The sequence below is a fragment of the Salvelinus alpinus genome, chromosome 14 (genome assembly GCF_045679555.1).
Source record: "Salvelinus alpinus chromosome 14, SLU_Salpinus.1, whole genome shotgun sequence".
NCBI lineage: Eukaryota > Metazoa > Chordata > Actinopteri > Salmoniformes > Salmonidae > Salvelinus > Salvelinus alpinus.
The window spans coordinates 47,432,425-47,458,030 of NC_092099.1; the positions used below are offsets into that span (position 1 = coordinate 47,432,425).

The 25,606-nt window shown below is 42.0% G+C and overlaps 2 protein-coding genes across 3 annotated transcripts; both read right to left on the reverse strand.

Annotated features, from left to right (window-relative positions):
• Positions 1–651: 651 nt before the first annotated feature.
• LOC139538990 (claudin-10-like) lies at positions 652–2,334 on the reverse strand. The gene is made up of 5 exons (XM_071341621.1): positions 2,004–2,334; positions 1,629–1,790; positions 1,457–1,538; positions 1,195–1,302; positions 652–1,083 (listed from the first exon to the last, which is right to left on the reverse strand). The coding sequence occupies exons 1-5, from the start codon at positions 2,233–2,235 to the stop codon at positions 882–884; spliced, it is 786 nt and encodes a 261-aa protein (XP_071197722.1). The 5' UTR covers positions 2,236–2,334; the 3' UTR covers positions 652–881.
• Positions 2,335–12,017: 9,683 nt separating this feature from the next.
• On the reverse strand, positions 12,018–24,744 carry LOC139538991 (claudin-10-like). 2 transcript variants are annotated; one of them, XM_071341625.1, is made up of 5 exons: positions 24,531–24,744; positions 13,794–13,955; positions 13,634–13,715; positions 13,424–13,528; positions 12,018–13,303 (listed from the first exon to the last, which is right to left on the reverse strand). In XM_071341625.1, exons 1-5 carry the CDS (start codon positions 24,742–24,744, stop codon positions 13,147–13,149), a joined length of 720 nt encoding a protein of 239 aa, XP_071197726.1. In that variant the 3' UTR covers positions 12,018–13,146. The 2 variants fall into 2 exon arrangements, with proteins under 2 accessions (XP_071197726.1, XP_071197723.1); XM_071341622.1 differs by lacking the exon at positions 24,531–24,744 and adding an exon at positions 21,489–21,847.
• Between the last annotated feature and the right edge of the window lie 862 nt (positions 24,745–25,606).

A 25,606-nucleotide genomic window follows, 5' to 3' on the forward strand; every position in this document is an offset into this window, starting at 1 on the left:
CCAACTTTTGACTGGTATATTTTATGGACGATGCACCATGCTTCCATATTGACAACATGACCGAGCGGCACAGATTACTGTTCAATTTGAGAAGGACGATCCTCCTTCACCGCTTTTGCCCATTCACGTCATTGACCATAGACAAATCCACAAAGAGTAAAAAAAATATATATATTTGGCATACCAGTCGTGGGTCACTCTGATTGGACCATTTGTTGAATTTGTTGGATTTGTGCGCACAAACCTAGGCGGGCCTAATGGCTCGGGCCTAACAGGCTTAAATAGACAAAAATCAAGAAACACAATAAGGAACAGGTGCAACTAATAAGACCAAACGAACAGAAAAGGAAAACGGGATCGGTGGTGGTTAGTAGACCGGCGACGACGACCGCCGAGCACCGCCCGGACAAGGCAGGGGAGCCACCTTCGGTGGGAGTTGTGACAATGAGGGCCAGAGGCTGTGTAAAGTGCACAACTGTAGCTCAGTCACAGTTCTATTTCATTGTGAATTAAAGTCTTTATCACAAATTCAATATTTGCCTCTGCTGTACCCTAAACTGATGATGATTGATTACTCGATTGATATGGGGGTGCAATGGAAATCAAGTATGATTTAGGTTAGGTAGGGTTTCATGACTAAAAACATGATCATTTGTTTGTGATCTTTTATTCACAAATAAAATGCAGGACAATACAAAGCAAACAATGGATAAAAAAAATGTAAGTACACAATTGTCAAACTTATAAGCTACGGAGCTATTATTAAATTGCAACTTCACTAACCATTCATTCACAGTCTCCTACAGTTTAAGGCTTTACACAGCAATATGGAGAGAATACAGAATAGCTTATTATGTCAAACTGTAGGCTACTAGAGCAGGTCACACATACGCGTTCAAACTGGAGAGTGTCTTGCTACTGCTCCCACTTCTCCTAGTCTCACTGCTGACTCTGCTGGTCTTGGACTCCCTGCTCTCTCCACCCTCTGTGAGTGCTGTTGACACCGGTCTGTACGTCTGTTCAGCTGGAGGTGCCACGCCAGCGTCAGGGAGCTTGTAGACAGGCACGTGTTTATTCTTTGCGCTGTGAAGGTTGGATTGGAAATGGAACCATCATTAGATCCCCTTTATTTTGCACATTCATTGAAATCTAGAGCATGTGATTTATTATATGAAATGAATAGAAAAAACACACCTTGATTGACATGCTTCCTTCCCAGCAAAGACACTGCAAATGAGGCCTCCAATGACCAGTAGGGTGGAGCCTCCCCAGCCAATGTACACAGCTACTCCGATTTCAAACCTGTCAAAAAAGTTGTCCCATGCATTTTCACTGTAAACACCTTACCGTCCCTTATACCATAATAATTGTGAAATGTTTTCATATGTTACTGAATACAAAATCTATACCCCTTTATAAGCATTTTATCTACATAGAATTGATAAATGTTACTCACTTTTGTGCCCTGAAATTGGGATCCTGAAATTCCGCTCTTATTTTGTTTCCATAATAAGAGAATGCAATCATGGAACACAACCCTAAACAAGACAAATCGACTGTTAGAGTTCACCCAGGAATCCAAAAATCAGAAAAGCCACATGAACATCAAGAAAAATAAAAATGTTTACCAGACACAAGATAGTTCATCCCTCCAGCAAAAGTCACTCTTGCGTTTGCAACCTCAGATCCTCCTATCTTAGTGCACTTCATTCCGACTAGGACCAGAATGGCCCCGAAGAATCCCAAAATAATAGAGATGATGATCAGAGCCCGGCACATATGGATGTCCCCTGTCCAGGAGGAGGAGGAAGGAGGTCATGGTTTGGTCATGAAAGTTTAAATTCACTTCTGCACAATACCTCATCCATTGTTCCACAACCTCATGGTACCTGGGTACAGTTTCCTCTTGTCTCTCGAAGAACCTACTGCAGGTGTTTTATTATTTTGACATGCTGTTATAATTTAAAAAATGACTCCTTCACCCACTTGAATTCTTCACTTACAGTTGAGTCCGAACATCGATGGGATACCCTTGCAATCGGATACTCCAGTTGAATCAGAAACGCAATCCTTCCAGAGATTGGAGAAGTAGTTTGAACTAGTCAGAACGATGCTTTCTACCTCAGACCAGGTCCATATCTCAGTGGGCATTGTAGAGCAGACCAGGATCCATCCACTCACACAGACCACAAAGCAGCCAATCTCCATGTACATTACTACTGTCCTGTAATTCATGGCTGCCTCTCTGTGTGCAAAGACACCAGACAGGAGGGAGGACAGATGGCAGTAGAGCTCTTGCCTGCTCCTGTCAGAACCCAAATGGAAGAGAAATGTGAGCTAGTGTGGAGAAAGACGGCTCACATTCTACCTCCACCAACCCCCGCCCCTTCGCCACCGTCTGTCTTTGTGTATATCATCACACCTACTTGCTCCACACTGATGGAAGAAGATGCAAGGTGTTTGCTGACCCATGCCATGTTTGTTATTGGTATGATATCCAGGATCCTACCACCATAAAGTTAGTTTCGTTTATGCCTAAAAACACAGGTGTGTTCATGTTATGTCATCGTCATGATTTTCCATAGAGGTTTCAAGAGCCTGTACTGTAGGTTTTACAAAATAGTAAGTTGACCACAAACTCTGCAATAATGACTTCATTCTTGCTATTGCATATCGAAAGTTTTATTTACATGAATGTATAACAATCAGAATGATATACAAATTCAAACACTACTTACAAAGATCACCTTTTTTCAACTTTATCTAAAACAGTTAAGAACAAATTCTTATTTACAATTCCGCCCTATGGGACTCCCATTCACAGGTGCATCACTCGGGAGCCCCATCTAAAGTCATACTAGCATAGAAACTCATTATTTTCTGGGTGCATCAACCATACAGACAGAAAACAGTATGTGGGAAGTTTGTAAATGAAAACTCAGACGTCAAAGCAATATACATTGAACTGAAAGGACAATATCAAAGTATGAAGCTGGGAAAAAAACTATGTTCATAATTTTCCATAATGGACTTCACCCCAATGGTATATGTGACCGACTGCCTTGATTTGGTCTTATTAGCAAAATTTGAAATTATGTTTTTTACATTGGATAAAAGCAGAGACACAGAGCTATGCAATGGTATATCATGTACTGCATTTGAGGAACAATGAGAAACTAATTCTGCTTTGAAAGTTGATAAACTTGTAAACTCACCTTTGACAAAATGGCCTTTGAATATTGTGCTACCTACTGGAGAGCCCTTCTTTGTCTTCACCCATTCAGCATCGTTCACACCTTCTTAAAACCTCTCTAGGGTATGTGGGACGGTAGCGTCTCACCTCGTCAACAGCCAGTGAAACTGCAGGGTGCCAAATTCAAAACAACAGAAATCCCATAATAAAAATTCCTCAAACATACATGTATTTTACACCATTTTAAAGATACACTTGTTGTAAATCCAGCCACAGTGTCCGATTTCAAAAAGGCTTTATGACGAAAGCAAACCAAACGATTATGTTAGGTCAGAGCCAAGTCACAGAAAAACACAGCCATTTTTCCAGCCAAAGAGAGGAGTCACAAAAAGCACTAACCTTTGATGATCTTCATCAGATGACACTCATAGAACGTCATGTTACACAATACATGTATGTTTTGTTCGGTAAAGTTCATATTTATATCCAAAAATCTGAGTTTACATTGGCGCGTTATGTTCAGTAGTTCCAAAACATCCAGTGATTTTGCAGAGACCCACATCAATTTACAGAAATACTCAAAATAAACATTGCTAAAAGATACAACTGTTATGCATGGAATTTTAGATCCACTTCTCCTTAATGCAACCGCTGTGTCAGATTTTTTTTTTTTATTACGGAAAAAGCGAACCATGCAATAATCTGAGTACGGCGCTCAGACGACAAATCAACCCAAAGAGATATCCGCCATGTTGGAGTCAACAGAAGTCAGAAGTAACATTATAAACATTCACTTACCTTAGATGATCTTCATCAGAATGCATTCCAAGGAATCCCAGTTCCACAATAAATGTTTGTTTTGTTCGATAATGTCCATCATTTATGTCCGAATTCCTCCTTGTTGTTCGCATGTTCAGTACACAATCTAAACTCACGACGTGCGTGCAAGTCCAGCGGAAAGTACGGACGAAAAGTCCAAAAAGTTCCGTTACAGTCCGTAGAAACATGTCAAACGAGGTATAGAATCAATCTTTAGGATGTTTTTAACATAAATCTTCAATAATGTTCCAACCGGAGAATTCCTTTGTCTTCAGAAATGCGATGGAACGCAGCTAACTCTCACATGAACACGCATGGTCAGCGCATGGTCAGCTCGTGGCACTCTGGGAGAGACCTTACTCAATCTCCTCTCATTCGCCCCCCACCTCACAGTAGAAGCATCAAACAAGGTTCTAAAGACTGTTGACATCTAGTGGAAGCAATAGGAAGTGCAACATGACCCCATTTCCACTGTATCTTGGATAAGCAAAGAGTTGAAAACCTACAAACCTCAGATTTCCCACTTCCTGGTTGAATTTTTCTCAGGTTTTTGCCTGCCATATGTTCTGTTATACTCACAGACATCATTCAAACAGTTTTAGAAACTTCAGAGTGTTGTCTATTCAAATCTACTAATAATATGCATATCCTAGGATCTGGGCCTGACTAGCAGGCAGTTTACTTTGGGCACGCTTTTCATCCGGACGTGAAAATACTGCCCCCTACCCCAAAGAAGTTAAGCTTTAGCCCCACCCATCTCTTTAAGGGTTGATCCGAGTGTTCTGTACTAACAACAGCAGTCAAGCACCCAAGCTAACTGGCTAACGTTGGCTGGCTTGCTAGCTATTTTCAGACACAAATGAGAGAACAGCTCACTGACCATTTTACTCACCCTAGCGGGGCTCGTTAGGCTGTTAGCCAGAGCGTTGGTGACTGCAACTGTGCTGCTAGCAACAATCTATGTTTTTTGTCAACGTTTACTGACACCAGCCATATTCAATGGGTGTTGAGCGTTCGTAAATTTGTCAGTTATTCTGCACTCTGGCACACTCAGACGATAGTGCTCTGAAATCGGAGTAGATAGCCAGAGAAAATTTACCAGCTACGTCTATCAACGGTTTTTATTCACATTCTACTAAAATGGTTACTTGCGTTGCACTTGTTAAGACATGTAGCTAGCTCTGTAATTAATGAACCATAATCCCAACTCATGATGTTACTAACCTGCATGAATCTGCAGGTAGCTAACCAACCAGGTTCAATGTTAACTAACTAACATTAGGCTATAACTAGGAAAGCAAATGGCTCTGAGATATGAATAATAAGATCATACACATACTGTTATCTAGCGAGCCAGCCAGCTAACGTTAGCTAGCTAACTAGACTATCTTACCTGTATACATCATGGATCGAAGCTTCTCCCTGTCACCGATGCCATTATTGCCCTTAGTTTGAGACAGCTGTTTTCGCCATCTCCTTAGCTATCATACTCTAATTCTTCTGATTTCAAAACTTGGTCCTCCAGAAAGTGGAGAGCAACACTTATGCAGTTCTACTAAGCGATATATCTAATAAAAAAAATGCAGGGTTTACCTACACATACTGACCAGCTCAAATAGACAGAAGCGAGCTATATGGCAGACCAATCCAAACTCATCTCTCGGCATGTCCATCCCACTCATTGTCTCAGCCAATGAGTGGGATGGACTAGCGGGAAGGTTGCTCCCTTTTTCTGTGGCTAAACTAACTAGGGTTGTAATTTAACAATTGTATTCGTATTTACTGATGGCATACAAGTTCTTTATTAAGTTCACATGTTCCAGAAGGCATTTCTGATAAAAAACGCATTTTGATAAAAAATTATGTATTTTCAAATGGCTCTCCTGTGAAGTAGTGACCCGCTACATACGCTTAGTTTCCTGAAATGAGTCACATATATACATGAATTGTCTGAAACTAGTAGTCAGTGTCACTACACAAAGCCATCGCTGTCTGACAGTTTCTCAGGAGTTATCTGGGAGATACTGGAGAGTTTGGAGCTGCTGGCTCTTGCTGAGCCACAGGAGTTGTACTGTCTGGGTGGCCTGTAGTTTCCAGTTTAAACGGTTCTGCCTCCGGACCGAGAGGCTATGTATGTTTGCGTTTCAGGATCACCATAGGCATACACCACTCTGAAATAATTAACATACAATACAACATAGTTTCTAACATGTTAGTGTATTTTAATAATGACCTAGCCCACACATTAATAAAGCCTTTTAACTTGCAAACCCACAGGAGTGCCTGGACTTACATTTTTTTAGGCCACTTAGCACTTGTTTGTGGTCATAATTTTTCCTTTTCTCCACATCGTTGTCATTGCCATTATTGGATGAAGTCAACATAATGATGGCATGCAGGAACAATGTGATCTTACTGTTCAGAGATATAATGAATGGTTGTCATTCTGATAGCACCTTTTTTTCTAAGTGTATCTAGAACCTAAAATGGTTTTTCAGCTGTCCCCATAGGAGAACCATTGAAGAACCCTTTTTGGTTGCAGGTAAAACCATTTTCCACAGAGGGTTCTACATGGAACCCAAAAGGGTTTTACCTGAAACCAAAAACGGTTCTTAAACTATTCAAAACCCTCCCAATAATCCAAGAAAAATGGGAGTTCCCAAATCATACCTTAGTATAGAGTAGAAAGCATAAATCAGTAACATACTGTAACATTTGCAGCTGTAAACCTTGTTAGGGCTAGGATCTTTTTTTCTCAATTTCCACCTGACTGACATGCCCAAAGTAAACTGCCTGTTGCTCAGGCCCTGAAACCAGGATATGCATATAATTGGTACCATTGGAAAGAAAACACTTTGAAGTTTGTAGAAATGTTAAAATAATGTATGAGACTATAACCCAATAGATATGGTAGGAGAAAATCCAAAGAAAAACCAACCAGATTTCTTTTGAGAGCCCATGCTCTTACAATGGAAAGTATAGGGGCATATATAATTCTAGCTCCCAGGACCCAATTCATATGGCTTCCACTAAGTGTCCGCAATCTATGTTCAAGGTTTAAGGCTTGTAACTTCCAAAACGAGTAAGAAATATGAGTTTAGTAGGACACACTCTTGGAAATTCGTGTTTGGGCGCGTGATGAAGACAAGATGATATAGAGAATATAAAGAAGGATTTTATCTAACAAAACAACACTACATGTTTTAGCTGGGACCCTTTGGATGACAAATCAGAGGAAGATTTTCAAAAAGTAAGTGAATATTTCATCGCTATTTGTGAATTTATGAAACCTGTGCCGTTGTAAAAAATATTTTGATGTGGGGCGCCGTCCTCAAACAATTGCATGGCATGCTTTCGCTGTAATGGCTACTGTAAATCGGACAGTGCAGTTAGATTAACAAGAATTTAAGCTATCAACCGATATAAGACACTTGTATGTACCTACATGTTTAATAGCGATCATTTTTATGATTATTTACTTGAATTGCGCGCCCTCCAGTTTCACCGGAAGTTGTACCGCTAGCGGGACGCAAAGCCCTAATTAAGTTGTACTTTTAATCTCAATCAGCATAATGTAGACCTTTGAAATATTAATCTTACTGTAGGATTCCTGACTCTAAAGCAGGGATCATCAACTAGATTTTCTTGAGGAGATGGACAGGAAAGAAGCCCAAGGAGATATAATATTTTTCCAAAGAATAATCATTTCAAACCTTGCTTACATTTGTACAGTATACAATCATGTGTCTTTCTATTATGCGTGAAAATACTTGGGAACAGATTCCCAAAATTGTAATCACTTGGAGCTGGTGTTTTTACAGCCTTTTATGTCCAACAATGAAAATGTAAAATCTTATTTTTTTTTTTTAATTGGGGAGACAAATAAATCCACCTGTGAGCCTAATTCGTCCCGCGGGCAGCCAGTTGGAGGACCCTGCTCTAATTCGTCCCGCGGGCAGCCAGTTGGAGGACCCTGCTCTAATTCGTCCCGCGGGCAGCCAGTTGGGGGACCCTGCTCTAATTCGTCCCGCGGGCAGCCAGTTGGGGGACCCTGCTCTAATTCGTCCCGCGGGCAGCCAGTTGGGGGACCCTGCTCTAATTCGTCCCGCGGGCAGCCAGTTGGAGGACCCTGCTCTAATTCGTCCCGCGGGCAGCCAGTTGGAGGACCCTGCTCTAATTCGTCCCGCGGGCAGCCCGTTGGGGGACCCTGCTCTAATTCGTCCCGCGGGCAGCCAGTTGGAGGACCCTGCTCTAATTCGTCCCGCGGGCAGCCCGTTGGAGGACCCTGCTCTAATTCGTCCCGCGGGCAGCCAGTTGGAGGACCCTGCTCTAATTCGTCCCGCGGGCAGCCAGTTGGGGGACCCTGCTCTAATTCGTCCCGCGGGCAGCCCGTTGGGGGACCCTGCTCTAATTCGTCCCGCGGGCAGCCAGTTGGAGGACCCTGCTCTAATTCGTCCCGCGGGCAGCCCGTTGGAGGACCCTGCTCTAATTCGTCCCGCGGGCAGCCAGTTGGAGGACCCTGCTCTAATTCGTCCCGCGGGCAGCCAGTTGGGGGACCCTGCTCTAATTCGTCCCGCGGGCAGCCCGTTGGAGGACCCTGCTCTAATTCGTCCCGCGGGCAGCCAGTTGGGGGACCCTGCTCTAATTCGTCCCGCGGGCAGCCAGTTGGAGGACCCTGCTCTAATTCGTCCCGCGGGCAGCCAGTTGGAGGACCCTGCTCTAATTCGTCCCGCGGGCAGCCCGTTGGGGGACCCTGCTCTAATTCGTCCCGCGGGCAGCCAGTTGGGGGACCCTGCTCTAATTCGTCCCGCGGGCAGCCCGTTGGAGGACCCTGCTCTAATTCGTCCCGCGGGCAGCCCGTTGGGGGACCCTGCTCTAAAGAGTGAGTGAAGATTTTCCTGGCCGCTCTGTTGATATATAAGCAGTATGCAGCCATGTCTGAGAAGAGGTTTCAATCATACCAGGAAATGTTGATGGGAAAACATTTCTGTCATTTGTAGAGCCCAACATGCCATGGGCAGTACTTACCACTGACAAAGTGAAACAGGATCCAGCTATCCGGCTTATTTTTTATTTTTTTCCCCCTCCTTCGAATATCTGTGCATTCCATCCAAACAAAGCGAAATATTGCACTGTAAACCCCCACGGTTATCCCACACATGAGCAAACCTCTCACTGCCATGGCAAAGCTAGAAGAAGTAGTAGAAGAAGAAGTCAACATTTTATAGATCAATACAAAGTAACATTTCAAGATTTATTCATTGGAATAAAGCTAGAAACTGCTTTCATTGACAATAATTCAAAGTGATGTTTAAGTATGAGAGAATGAAACAGGATGGGAATCAATATGCAGAACTCCTACATTGTAATCTATAGAAGAAACCCTGAAGTCAGATGTTTGAACAGTGTTCTAACATTTGACAGACCACAGCACAGGGAAGCATCTGCAGTTGTTGAAAGCTGTCAAGTCAGTGAAGCAGTCCTTCCACAGGTTGGACAAGTGCCAGGCCACCTTGATAATGCAGGAGCCTCCCTGGCCAACTATCTGAGGGATCCTCCAGTAATCCCAGTGTTGACATCAAGAATCCAAAAACCTAGATCAGCCTTTTACTCATGGTTCAAGATGAGAAAGGATGGGTCTGCTAACCCACTCCTCCTATAGGAGCTGCTGAAGAGGTGTGTGTGATGGTTCCAGATGAGAACGGATGGGTGTGCGATAGTGATGCATGGGTTGACATAACCCGCAGGTGGGCAGGTTTAGGGTCATGAAATATTGTGTGGATGAAGGGAGGGTGGGTAGCGGTTGGGTTGAATAAATAGAAAACAATGCGTAAAAAAATCCATAAATGTGTAATTATTGTGCAATTTATATCTATAGGCTACACTGAAGTATTTTTCTCCGTTATTTTTATACTCAAATCAAATTAAATCAAACTTTATTTGTCACATGCGCCGAATACAACAAGTGTATACCTTACTGTGAAATGCTTACTTATAAGCCCTTAACCAAAAGTGCAGTTCAAGAAGAGTTAAGAAAATATTTACCAAATAAACTAAATAAAAACTAATAAAAACGAACACAATAAAATTACAATAACGAGGCTATATACAGGGGGTACCGGTACCGAGTAAGTCTGCTGGGTTACAAGTAATTTGTACATGTAGGTAGGGCTTCCACCCCCAAGCCATAAGACTGCTGAACAATTAATCAATGCACGGAAAATAGCTTCCACGCCAGTCACCAAATGCTTTTGCGAATGGCCAGAAAAAGTTAGGACAATGTTTAAGTTTAATTCAATAAGAGAAAAGCTGTGAAATGGAGAGTTGAAAATGAAGAGAAGGAATGGCCAGGAAAACAGTGTTTAGGAAAGATTTATTGAAGTGGTAAAAGAGGATGATAGCAGTGAATACTGTGTGATGATTGTGAAGTGTGAGGCGCTATACAAATTCAACAGTCACAGGGCTGGGACATCAAATAGGCCTATGACACTTCAAGGGAACTGTAGCCTACTGTTCAGATGGGTTGAATAGAAGCTGAAATCTGGAATCTGAATGTAGGTCTATAACCTCTCAAATAGCCTTAATATTAACTCCCGCTGAATTAAGCATTTCTTGCAGTAAAATGATACACCAAATGTTTATGTTGCAGATAGGGACCGTCTGTAGAGGTGTTATCTTTATCAGCATCATAAAAGCTGGTAGTATTTCAACCACATAAAATATGCATCCAAGCCACACTGTTATCTTTTCAGAAACATTTCCTTAAAACCGGTTAAACTGATGTCATTTGGATATTTTGAACAGAAAATCTTTCTTTAACTCTGCGATAGGCGTCCCGCCAGCGGGACACCTGTCGACAACTTCCGGTGAAATTGGAGTGCGCACAATTCAAATAAATAATTATAAACATTATGGATATTAAACATCTAGGTATATACATGTGTCTTATATCGGTTAAAAGCTTAAATTCTTGTTAATCTAACTGCATTGTCCGATTTACAATAGGCTTTAGAGCGAAAGCATGCCATGCGATTGTTTGAGGACAGCGTCCCACATCAAAATATTTTTCAACAAGCACAGGCTTCGTAAAATCACAAATAGCAATTAAATATTCACTTATTTTTTGAAAATCTTCCTATGATTTGCAATCCCAAGGGTCACAGCTACAACATGCATGGTCGTTTGTTAGATAAAATCCTTCTTTATATCCCAAAAAGTCAGTTTTGTTGGCGCCATCGATTTCAGTAACCCACTCGTTCAACATGCAGAGAAAGGAATCCAAACAACTACCGCTAAACTTTGTTAAAACAAGTCCAAATACGTTTCTATTTAATCCTCAGGGACTCAAAAATGTAATTAAACTATAATATTTCATACAGAAAGAAGTATGTTCAATGGAAAAGTAAAATTAGCAAGTGGGCGTCCTCTTCGTCGCGTGCCTTTCACATACAGCTGGGGCGGTTGCAGCTGAGCTGGTAATAATTGCAGGCGGGTGTGGGTGAACCAACAGATCACCCACGCACCACTAGTGTGCTAACCCACCGCACTGCTCCAATAGGAGCTGTGTTTGAAGGATCGAGACTCAGGACACTGCTGCAGGATGTCAATGCTTGTTGTGATATCAGGTCTCTCTGGACTGGATGACATGATGTGTATAGAGCAGAGTGTTGATATGGGCTCTGTGTTGAAACCATGGTGGAATCTGTTTACTGTAAACTGTAAGGAGCATGGCTCAAACAACACTGACAGCTTTGAGTCGTGACTGTTTTAATCAGTTTATTAAATTATATAACATTCTGAAACAACTATTATTATAGAATGTCTATATTTAGTGTAAGAAATGTATTAAATTGTGTGAGTGACATAATTAAAACATTTTGTCATTTAGCAGACACTCATATCCAAAGCGAGTTACGGTGAATACATTTTTATACTTTTTTCATACTAGTCCTCCATGGGAATCAAACACACAATGACCACATAATAAGGACCACATAATAAGGACCACATTATAATAATAATAATAATAATAATGATTATTATTATTGTTACCTTTTATTTTTACGGGGAGAGCATTCATAAAAAAAAAAACATGATTTTGTTGTAGGCTAAATAAAAAAACACATGATTTTGTTGTAGGCTAAATAAAAAACACATGATTTTGTTGTAGGCTAAATAAAAAACACAATGATTCTCTGAAATAGGTACCAGTTGATTATTTAATTATTTTTTTAAGACTGTAATAGGACTGTAAATAATGTGTTATCAAAATATATAACAGGTACTGTAAATGGATAGTACTTTTACCAAAGGTGACCTCAAAGATCTTTGGATTGTAAAACATACTGTACTGTAGTTAAAGGTTATGGTAGGTCAGAAACATGATGTGTCCAGAAATCGTTTGAATGTTTTGTCATTATAGATTAACAGCATTTTAATGAGTGTCTTAACATTAAAGAGACGTTCAAGAGAAGACCATATAGCAACTCACATACACTTTAATGTCAAAAACAAATTCTATTCAAGTGTATACAAAGTGGTTCATGTTGATGCTCTATTTTAATGTGTATACATGTTGTATTTTTCAAATTAATAATATATTTAATTTCTTGCATAAAAAAGCTAAGGGATGGGGCTGGAGAAATGTAACCACTCCCAAATTCATAGACAGAGCTATGGATGCAAGCACTGATCTTTAATTATAACAACATTATAGTTTTGACCATGTTTTGAGCCTGGGTACGACAGCAGAACTAAGCACATGAGGCACTCAGAAGTTATTTTCTTCAAGACTCAACGGATACGTATAATTCATTTATAAGTCCATACATGGATGGAGCAACTGCAGATTGCTCCTTTAACTTCTGTCACGAGAATTTCAGCCCAAAAATATCAGCTAATCTCTTGTGAACTAACAAAAGGCTATGATTTCCATTCGACTCTGAATGGAAATTAATTCCTTTATAAATAGGTGGACAGCAGGATCCACTCCAATATCCAGTAATTTCTCTCTGGGCAATCGTGATTTGTGACACAATGGGCCAGCCAGTCACGTAGCACATTCTTTCTCCCCTTTTATCTGGAGTGGCGATGAGTCTTCCTCTGTTCAAGTTCTGCATTTTCCCTATCATCCCTTATACATAGGCATTCTTATCAAAGTGCTGTGCTCTGGAGGAGCTGTTGTATTTGGGTGGAGGCCGCTGGCTCATGGGCTGTGCATGCCCTTTAGGGTGGGAAGAGACATGGGAGGTGGAGGCAGGTCCTCCGTAGGCATAGCCTGTGCGACTGGAGCTATGAGAGAGAAATACAGAGAGAGAGAAAGAGTGGAAGACAAAGAGAGAGAGACTTAGTGAAGTAAATTTACCAAATGTCAATTACATGTATGCACATCATCATTGATGTTTGACTCACCTTCTAGTGGAACTATCTACTACGGAGAAGCAGAATATCCCCCCTCCCAGAACACACAAGATAGATCCTGCCCAACCAATGAACAAGGCAACTCCCAGTTCATACCTGGAAAACAGGAGACTGGTTAATGAACAGCAACATTACTTCATCCAGGATCATGTGAGTCACTCCAATGTATGTCTGGTCCTATACGTCAAATGGGTTACTCACTTCTGAGCAACATACATGGGGTCAAAAAACTCAGATGTTATTCTGTGTGCGTACAGGGAGCATGCGGACAACGAGCAGAGACCTGCAGAGAGGAAAATAACGTTCAGTTCTGCATACTACGCCATTATTGTACATCAACGGCTGTGACTTGACAAGTTACCGCTGAGTATGAAATTGACCCCGGCGAAGCAAGCCATTCTGGCTTTGCTTTGGTCTGATCCCCCAATCTTGGTGCACTTCATTCCGACCAGGGCAAAGACGGCACCAAAGAAGCCCAGGCAGACAGCAGCGATCATCAGACCCCTGCAGGCCTGAATATAACCTGGAAGAAAGAGCACATACCACGTGAGATATATGGTACACACCTTTAGGCAGGGCCGGCCCGCTCATTAGGCAGCTAGGCATCCGCCTATGGCGGCAGATTGACGAGGGCAGCATTTTCTGATCTAAACTGACTAAGAAGCACCTGCAACAACACATTAAACCTCACATAATTCTGCCCAAAACAATTACAATTTCTCTCTCAACCAGTGGCATATGAGCTTTTTAAGTGAGCGCTGATTCCGCCCTGTGATAAGCAGTGCCCTCCTTGTTGAAGGCAGGGATGCAAATATTTATCTTGTCCATTCCCAGCGCCTCTCCAGGGTGCTGTTGAAGAGATGCATCGCTGCATCGCTGCATCGCTGCAGCGCCACTCCAGGGTGCTGTTGAAGAGATGCATCGCTGCCGCGCTCCACCAACATTCCGTCCAAAAAATTATCTAACATAAATCATGTACTGTAGCAGATATAGCATATGGTAGAAAGAGTATATGGCCTTTTCTGTAGCCTACAGGCTGGAGATAAAATGTGTGACAATGTAATGAGACAGAAACTTTTTACATCATGCAGGTTTCTCCGATCAAATAGCCTGATCTAAATGGTGCCCAATCAAATAAAAAATGTACTCATATGTTAAAACAAACATATCCTAATAACAGGACAGGTCAAAGTAAAATTTACAATATGGAATGGACAATCAGGCTACAATACGTCTGCATTTCCAACTGTGTAAACGCATTGCAAATGGTTTCAGGATAACTCCTCCTGATTAAGTTGGGTAGCTGATATTCAGAGCTTCAATAGCACAGGAATTAGGGCTAATAAAGCCAATGCAACAAACTGTTTTACAAACGATGGGCCTACCACATGGATGGGCCTACCACATGGATGGGCCTACCACATGGATGGGCCTACCACATGGATGGGCCTACCACATGGATGGGTCTACCACATGGATGGGTCTACCACATGGATGGGTCTACCACATGGATGGGCCTACCACATGGATGGGCCTATCACATGGATGGGCCTACCACATGGATGGGCCTACCACATGGATGGGCCTACCACATGGATGGGTCTACCACATGGATGGGTCTACCACATGGATGGGTCTACCACATGGATGGGCCTACCACATGGATGGGCCTACCACATGGATGGGCCTACCACATGGATGGGCCTACCACATGGATGGGTCTACCACATGGATGGGTCTACCACATGGATGGGCCTACCACATGGATGGGCCTACCACATGGATGGGCCTACCACATGGATGGGCCTACCACATGGATGGGCCTACCACATGGATGGGCCTACCACATGGATGGGTCTACCACATGGATGGGCCTACCACATGGATGGGCCTACCACATGGATGGGCCTACCACATGGATGGGCCTACCACATGGATGGGCCTACCACATGGATGAGCCTACCACATGGATGGGTCTACCACATGGATGGGCCTTTCTAAAATTCCCTTGCGAGCCGACATGGTAGGCTACACCCCAGTAAGCATGGACAGACGCTGACGTCTTTTATACGTTTTCTTTTGGTCCTGTCCAAACTGTCCGTCTTTTTTGTGCAGACGTCTGTGTTTGGTTCAGATTTTGTCCGGTCTGGACCAGCCTTGATTTGGCCCAAACATACATGTCTATAAAATGTATTTTCAACTTTCATTCAGAACCCGAAAATGAACCTGATTTCAACGCCCGGAAAATGTGTATTTTCAAAGTCTGGAAAAATAAGTATTTTAGACGTCTTTTCAAAGTAATTTTGCTTACTGGAATATTCTAGTAGAGGCGGCAATTTTTGATCTTGCCTAGGGTGGCAGAATGGCCAGGACCGGCGCTGCCTTTAGGCAATGCTTCTTGATTTTATGTAGACCTATAGTCAGCACAGTCTATGGTTCTAAGCATTAGCTAAATGTCCCCCAGCCATTTTCCCCAATGCCCTCCACATCTCGTTCTACTCACACACCATACAGGATCACAATACCTTAATTTACTTGGCTAACTGTGCAAGCAACTAATTGGTTCAGTATGAGTAAACAATAATTTGTTGGCACAACCAGTAACCATTTCTAAGTGAAGAGATATGCTAAGGTTCTCACAGTCTTGGCATTGGAGCTGCCTTTGAGACGTGATTTACAGGCACATATTAGCTTGGTGGTTAACCCCAGAAACTAGCCAACCATGGAAAATCAGCCCCAAGCTCCCAGTAAATCTAATGATGTTAGGCTAAACATTGACATCTCTGAAGGTAGATGAGTTGTCCCTGGGAGAACACTTGCATTGTGACTTCCCCGCAAATCTATTAGCACTGTCAAGCTCTGAGCACTTTATCTTTCCAAGTAATGAGAAATTGAAACTGTGGCGCAGTTACAGTGAGGTGGCGGATCCACTGACCCTCATCCGAGACCGACGATGAAACACTGCTAGTCTGCCGACTCTGCACTTTTGTTAACGTCTATGAAATCTAATACAATCCATGTAACACGTTTTTACAGCTAGTCCATGCCTACTGAATGCATTGAGATGTAATCTCTTGATCTAATGGATCAAAAAGTATATAGTTACACAATGAGGGCGTTAGAATTACAATAATTTGCTGTTTGGTCAGGGCAAAACTGAATCGGGTTGGCTTAGAATGTTGACAGCGTGTAAGCTATATTTAGTCTCCAATGTTTATTGAAAGCATAAGTACATTTGCACAATGAGCATGTCACGCTGGTTTCAATGATTCGGGAGACAGGCGTGCGTAATGAAAGTTCCTGTGGGATCCGTGACAGTACTAGCAGCGCAACGACACCGGCCTCGATGACGATCATAGGAGATGTAATCGGAGGAGATGCAGGTCGATCAGGACCTGATGCAGCTGCCGAAGTTGCGTTGTCCTCGGACGGACTAGTAGTTGTGGCGTCAGACGGACCATTCCCGCTGTCTCCCTTAAGGGTCCATTATTCTGTCAAGCTGGTATCAATGATTCGGGAGACAGGCGTGTGTAATTAAAGTCCCGGAGGGATCCGTGACAGAGCACTTGTTGTCTCTTAACCCTCCTCTTGTGTTCTGATCGAATGGGACCAATTTACAAGGTTTCTCTCTGAAAAATGTAGTTCATTTAATATGATTGTCATAAGGTTCCATGGCTTTGTCCACACAAGGCATCTGAACACACAAAATACGTTTTGATGATTTTCATAAAATTGTGTGTGTTTTATTTAACTTTTGTACACATTGCGGTGTTCCCGGTCAAAAATGACAGGTCATTAGAAATGAATGGGTGAGACTACAATTAGTATAACAAATTGAGTTCAGGCACATGTCCATTCATCAGATGGACACACTTCCTCTCCCAGACCCCCACATGCATGTGTGTTTGAGCACACACACACACACACACCTGACTCCCCTTCTTGGCTTCCATGGCAACCCCCACGGGAATCTTTCACCCATGGGAACCACACCTGTTGGCATTCTCACAAACAATCGAAACATTGTTTCAATAATATATAGAACTTTTCTCGCAGCTCTGGTATATAAAGCTTTTTTGAGGCCTTGCTCACAAATCATTCTGTGGCAGCACAATGACCAAACGATATACTGTATGTGAGGCTCTTTATCATATCTTTGATCATGACACTGGTGAGGAGGAGAGAGGCCAGGAAACTGACAGTGAAGATGCATTTAGAGGAGGAAGTATCAGAAGTTGAATAAACACAGAATATGATTCAGACCAAGAGACAACCGATGTGGAACAATCCAGTGATGAGGAAGAGGACCCTGCTGAGGCTGGTGTTACATTCCGGTCAAAGAATGGGAATTTGTGTTGGTCTTCATCCCCATCTGAGAGGAGAGGTCGGCTGTCGGCTGAAAATGTTATCAGGATGTCCCCAGGGCAATGAGATACGCCATATCCCGGGTTGATGACATAACATCCTGCTTCGAACTGTGCTCTGTGCTGACAGAGTCAATCAAAACTATAGTGATAAACATGACCAACTTGGAGGGGGGACGTGTTTACAAAGTCAACTGGAAGGAGGTAGACCGATCAGACGTCCAAGCATACGTGGGTCTCTTGATTTTGACTGGTGTGTACAGATCCAGAAACAAATCTGCCACCAGTTTATAGGATACAGAGTCTGGTCGGGCATTTTTTCGTGCCACTGTGTCACTCCAGACATTTCACGTGTTGTCACGGGGGGGTTTCTTCAACAACCGTGATACAAAACCAGGCCACTGTCAACAAGACAAGCTGGCAGCAATCAGAGAGGTTTGGCACAAGTTGGTGGAGCACCTGCCACTCATCTAAAACCCAAGTCCAGACATCAAAGTGGATGAGAGTCTGGTCGCTTTTAGTGGAGGCTGCCCATTCTAACAGTACATGCCAAGCAAACCATCTAAATATGGAATAAAGATATGGGAAGCATGTGATGCCAGGACACGTTATGCCTGGAACATGCAGGTTTACACCAGGAAACCTACTGACGGTGTTCCCGAAGGGAACCAGGGAAACCTACTGACGGTGTTCCCGAAGGGAACCAGGGAAACCTACTGACGGTGTTCCCGAAGGGAACCAGGGGAAGCGGGTGGTCCTGGAAATGACTGCATGTTACTTTTTAAAAATCTCATTTACTTTTTTTTTATTACCAGATTGTTTATCTGCACCATAAAAATAAGACATGTTGTTGTTTGTTGAAATGCTCATTGAATTTGTGAACAATATGGAGTCAGTTCTGTTCATTTGAATATGTAAATATGTTTTAGATGTGATCAATTAAAACAACACGTTGATGCAATTGTCACGTTACTATGCAAGACATGAAGTATCACTTGTATGTACTCATTATTTTATTTACTGATTGTTGCGCTTTTGCAGGTTACTAGCACGTACTCTTGTAAGAGGATGACTGCACGTTGGCCTATGGTGGTGTTCTTCAACATCCTAGATGTGTCGGCCTATAACGCGTTCGTGGTGTGGATGGAGGTGAATCCAGGCTGGAAGCAGGGGAAATTATTCAAGAGGAGACTATCCCTAGAAGAGTTGGGGAAAGCCATGGTGGTACCCCTCATTCAAATGCGCCGACACCTTCCTCCAACACCATCTTCTGCTGGATTGGTGAGAGATATACAAGGGCCAGAAGCTAGATTTACGGCCGCCAGAGACAGAAGAGACAGAAGGAAGAGGTGAGATCTGTGTCCACCAAGAGATTTCAAAACGAGCATTAGGTTCCATAAATGCAGTGCATATATTTGCAAGGCACATGCAACAACCACCACGTATTGTATAACATGTGCATGAGAACACACAAAATGTAACCACCGTTGATTGACAGATTTTGAAGATTTTATTGTTTTTGTTATTGTTGATAATTCTGTTATTGTTACTGTTGTTCTTTAATGTGTTCAGACATACATTTTGTAATATGGTAAAGTTTTCATGTGTACTTTTGGGCCTATGTCCTTTCTTTACTAATAAAATCATACCGGTCTGTTTTGACCGGGAACACAACAGATGTTATTTTGTGCCACTATTTAAACATTTTAAATAGCTTCAAAACAAATGTCCTTGATAAACTTTGACACAAAGTAGTCTGTGATAAATAGCACAATATGTTTCATCTGAGTATTTGTTATAGTCAAAATAATCCATATATTATGCTTTTTTAAAACTCAAAAACGAGTTATATGAGCTCAGGTCAATGAGGCCTACAGGCCATAAATAGCAAATATAAGTTCAAAACTTGTAATGTTCACAAGAACCTAAGTTGATAAAAAGATCTAAGACAATATTAGGTGATAATATATATATTATTATGGATTTATAATCAGCTATAATGGGGCGGACATTTTGGACCGGGAACACAGAATTAATTATCATGAAGGAACACAACAGGAGGGTTAAATACATTGTTACAATTGTTGGTTATCTACTTAGCGAATTCTAGCCATAGTTGTGTTGACTTGAAATCAGTCACAGCACCTCAAAACAAGACATGGTAACAAGAACAAGATGAAACTAGCTGAAACAAACCACCTACGATTCCCCAACATGGCAGTTTCTTGTTATTGTTGTTAGCTACAGTATCTGGCCATCCAGAAACACAGCAACTCACAGACTTCTGCCCCATTGAAGCGTGCACATCGTTTTCCTGGCGTTCTCAGCTAATCCTTCTATAAGGAGTTCTTACATTTTAAAAGTTGTATTGCAGGGGTAGGCAACCCTGTTCCTGGAGTGCCACAGATACTGCAGGATTTTGTTCCAACTAAGCACCACACCTGACCAACTGAGCTAATTGATCAGTTCAGGGATTGCCTAAATTCAACACCCCTGGTCTTCCATGTTGGTTCAATCAAAAACATGAAGTGGCCCTCCAGGACCAGGGTTGTTCCTGCAGTTTTGTATTGCAGTAGACCAGTAGGACAGTAGACCAATAGACCAGTAGACAAATAGGCCAGTAAGCCAGTAGACCAGTAGACCAATAGACCAGTAGACCAATAGGCCAGTAGACCAGTAGACCAGTAGACCAGTAAACCAATAGGCCAGTAGGCCAGTAGACCAGTAGACCAGTAGGCCAGGAGACCAATAGGCCAGTAGACCAGTAAGACAGTAGACCAATAGCCCAGTAGACCAGTAGGCCAGGAGACCAGTAGACCAGTAGGCCAGCAGACCAATAGGCCAGTAGACCAGTAAGCCAGTAGACCAATAGACCAGTAGACCAGTAGGCCAATAGACCAGTAGACCAATATTCCAGTAGACCAGTAGACCAAAAGGACAGTAGACCAATAGACCAGTGGACCAGTAGACCAGTAGGCAGTGGTGGAAAAGTACCCAATTGTCAAACTTGGTTAAAAGTAAAGATACCTTAATGGAAAATGACTCAAGTAAAAGGGAGTCACCCAGTAAAATACTACTTGAGTAAAAGTCTAAAAGTATTTTTAAATATACTTAAGTATTTAAAGTAAATGTATTTGCTAAAATGTACTTAAATACAAGTATAAATAATTTCATATTCCTTACATTAAACAAAGCAGACCGTCACATTTTCTTGTTTTTATTTTATTTACGGATAGCCAGGGGCATACTCCAACTCTAAAACATAATTTACAAATGAAGCATTTGTGTTTAGTGAGTCTGCCAGATCAGGGGCAGTAGGGATGACCAGGGATGTTCTCTTGATAAGTGTGTGAATTAGACAATTTTCCTGTCCAGCTTAGCATTAAAATGTATCGAGTACTTTAGGGTGTCATGGAAAATGTATTACAGTAAAAAGTACATAATTTCCTTTAGGAATGTAGTGAAGTAAAAGTTAATAATAGTAGAATAATAGAAAATATTAATAGTAAAGTACAGATACCCCAAAAAACGACTTAAGTAATACTAAAGTATTTTTACTTAAGTACTTTACACCACTGCCAATAGGCCAGTAGGCCAGTAGGACAGTGGACAAGTAGACCAGTAGGCCAATGTTGCTAAACAGCAACTATAACACACTTTCCCAATGACAAAAAAAGTTACTTTGAGCAGACCATCCAGTGCCAGCATGGAGGGAAAGTCCTTGCAGTTGGAGACTCCTGTTGAATCAGTGACACATGCCTTCCACAGGTTGGACCAGTAGGTAGCTGTGGTGATGACTGTGCCGTCCAGAGACGACACCTTCCAGTAATCCGTGGGTATGGTGGAGGAGATCAGGACCCAGCCAGATGTTGTCAGAATAAAGGCCAAAATCTCTGTCACCATGTCACTCATCGTGTACAGTACACCAGCGCTTACTACTGAAGTTGGTGAGAAATGCAGAGGTCACGGAAAAGTAGCGATGTGACTGACGGTCCACTGGCCAATGAAGCTTGTTGAAGGCAATCTCAGGCATGGGCTCTGGAGCAGGAACCCAGGTTAAATGGCCTTGGTGGGATTGATGGTTAATATGTTCTGGAATGTTTCCTATTCATCAGGGAGGGGTTTAGCCCTCGTTGTCAATGACTGACCAATGGTGTCTAGCTTCCTCCACCCCCTCACTTCACACACATCACTCACTGTGATAGAGTTGATGGGCGCTAACTGTACAGAAAGGTCAAAGGTGACGGATGCACTGTCATGATATGTCAAAATGTGTCATGATGACTTCATATATGATGCCTCACATAACAAGAAGATAAATATACGTGATTCAGAAGATTTAGAACTTATAGGCCTATAACTTAGAGGACGTAGCACAACCAGCCTGCACATCTCAAAGGGGATCATCACATTTAGCATGAGGGACATGATACTGCCACTTTCGACTCTGTAGTAACAACCTGCTCATAGGGGAGTTATTAAGTATTAAATAACATTGAAATGTGACCGGAGGTTAAAAGTAGAATAGTACTGATCACTCATTAACCCGCACCATGGACTGATGCTTCAGAGAGAGACAGAAAGAGACAGCGAGAGAGAGAGAGAGAGAGAGAGAGAGAGAGAGAGAGAGAGAGAGAGAGAGAGAGAGAGAGAGAGAGAGAGAGAGAGAGAGAGAGAGAGAGAGAGAGAGAGAGAGAGAGAGAGAGAGAGAGAGAGAGAGAGAGAGAGAGAGAGAGAGAGAGAGAGAGAGAGACAGACAGACAGACAGACAGACAGACAGACAGACAGACAGACAGACAGACAGACAGACAGACAGACAGACAGACAGACAGACAGACAGACAGACAGACAGACAGACAGACAGACAGACAGACAGACAGACAGACAGACAGACAGACAGACAGACAGACAGAGAGACAGAGAGGTGGAGCAACTCAATGACATGGTAGTTAAAAATTAAGTATCATCACATCTGATTTGACAAACAATGGGAAGGAACGAGTTAACAAAACAGGAAGGAACTAGTTAACAAAACAGGAAGGAGCTAGTAACATAACAGGAATTAACTAGTTAACATAACAGGAAGGACATAGTTAACATAAACAGGAAGGAACTATTTAACATAACCGGAAGGAACTATTTAACATAACCGGAAGGAACTAGTTAACATAACAGGAAGGACTAGTTCACATAACAGGAAGGAACTAGTTAACAAAACAGGAAATAACTAGTTCACATAACAGGAAGGAACTAGTTAACAAAACAAGCAAACAAATGACTGTACATAGTCATAGATCCTATAGTACATTCATAGGGATACAGAAGGAATACTTTCTACTTAACTATTTTTTACAGTTACATTAATGGGCCATCTAGTGGTAAACTATTGTACATGTGCACAGTTTCAAACACCACCACACGAGGGAGTTTTGAGAGATCAACGTGCACTTGACATGCACAGAATGCAGCCCAAAAAAGGCAGGGTCACAAGGTGCTACATTTCTTAAGTCAACGTTTCCAAAGTAATGATCCAGAAACTTGGCATATGATGATTGCCTGTGTCACTGGGAATGTATCCTTTATAGCCTCTGTACTTTGGGACAACAGAGAGATATCATGGTGTCAATTCCCTGTTCAATGTCCTCAGAAGAGATTGAACACAGCTGAAAAATATATCTCAGCAATGTTTTAACTACAATTACTAGTTCTTCTCAACCAAGTCTATAATGGCCACTGCATTTGGCAGAGCTATGTCTCTATTTTTACATCTTGTCCTGTACACTGGCATGTGCCTCATACAGGAGCCACTGTGATTCAGTACGTGTACCGCCTGTTCTCTCAGTCTTTCCTGAGGATTACACATTGGCCACGGCAAAATGTTGTGTCATCACCTGGAACACAAATACGTAAGAACATGAATTGTTCTTATAGATTATATTTCAAATTCCACAATGTGATCAAATCCACTAGTGGTAAACTATATTTAACAAATATAACAAACTGTAACATCTGTCAAAATACTTTCTGTCAACGAAGAACAACATGCTCCAAATGCAATGATCTGATGCCCTCCAAAATATTTTCCACAAGATAATGCATTTTTATCTGACAATTTGCCTTCACAAAATCAGTGGCATTAAAACATACGTGTGAGTAAAGTAACATACGTGTGAGTAGACAAGGACTATTGGATATATGAATGTCACAGTCTTTCGTTACAAAATGTTGCTGTTTCATTTTAGTTTCTTCTTTTTGTAGAGCGCATCACCTGTAGGCCCAGTTTATTAATAAATCAAATGCATATTATGCACATATCATATGATTGTCAGTCAATTCAATTTAATGTACTTCACAACTTTTGCACAGTATGATCATACTGATAAGACAGGAGCATGAAACACAGTAAAGAAAGAATACTAGTGAACCAGGATGTTTTTCATTTAGTGAACCAGGGAGTTTTTCATTCAGTGAACCAGGATGTTTTTCATTCTGTGAACCAGGATGTTTTTCATTTAGGGAACCAGGAGGTTTTTCATTTAGGGAACCAGGATGTTTTTCATTCTGTGAACCAGGATGTTTTTCATTTAGGGAACCAGGAAGTTTTTCATTCAGTGAACTAGGATGTTTTTCATTTAGTCAACCTGCATAAAATAATGCCACAGGTCGGTCCCTTGTTGGTTGTCACCATACATGATCTCTGTGTGATGTGGATGGAGGGATCCTCCTCACCCTACCTTCCAGTTTGAAGATAGTGTGGTGTGGTCTGCAGTGCAGGGCTCCAATGGCGTTTCCAGCACAGTTATTCCACAGTCCCTGGAGGACCCATGTGGCCGTGATGACAGAGGAGGCTCTGCTGGTGGTCCTCCATTCGTTGGACAACGTGGCACAGAAGGTAGCACCAAGCCCAACCAGGCCGCCCAGGAAAGCCAAGATCTGGATGCCTGACATTTTGGAAAAGGGTAAATTTAAAGTTTCTTTCAAAGTCTTTCAGCAGATTAAAAAATGTGAAGAAATAAAATGCCCCAGGCGAGCAAATTACACAAGGAACATGTGTTCAACAGAGATGATTTACACTGAGGACATCTAGTCTCGCACCATTTACTGAGCAGAGGGATGGACAGAGTGAAAGAGTAAATGAAGTCAACTGACAGTTAGTTATTCGGGCAGCATTTTAAAAGGTTTTCCTTTTTTGTATCTTTTTTGCTCTCCAGATTTGGTCTAGTGTCATATTAACATTAAAGAAATAAAGGTCTAATCAGTAAGCCATAACACAATCAGCAATGTGACAAAGTTCAGTTACTAGTTCAACTATTCCTGTTTACAGAATAGGCCAACTTACGATAAAAATAGCTTTTGTTTGACCTGAAAGAAACTTTGGATGGGCTATAAACTCAATATTATACAATGTATATGTGTGACACAAAGATCCCCCCCAAAAATGTGGTCTGGAACAGGAAACAGGAAGCTGTAGACACGTACCGCAGCAGTTGTCCCAAAGAGTAATCTCGATTTCTGTGTATTGACATCTGACCTCGACCTTATCTCAATGTATTTGACCTTTAACTAATACTCATCTTACCTAGAGTGCTTCACCCCAATACTATCGAATGCAGTGAGAATGTTTGCAGTGATACTTTATTTGACCCTGCTGGTCATCTGTGAACGTTTGAACATCTTGGCCATGTTCTGTTATAATCTCCACCTGGCACATCCAGAAGAGGACTGGCCACCCCTCAGAGCCTGGTTCCTCTCTAGGTTTCTTCCTAGCCACCGTGCTTCTACATCTGCTTTGCTTGCAGTTTGGGCTTTT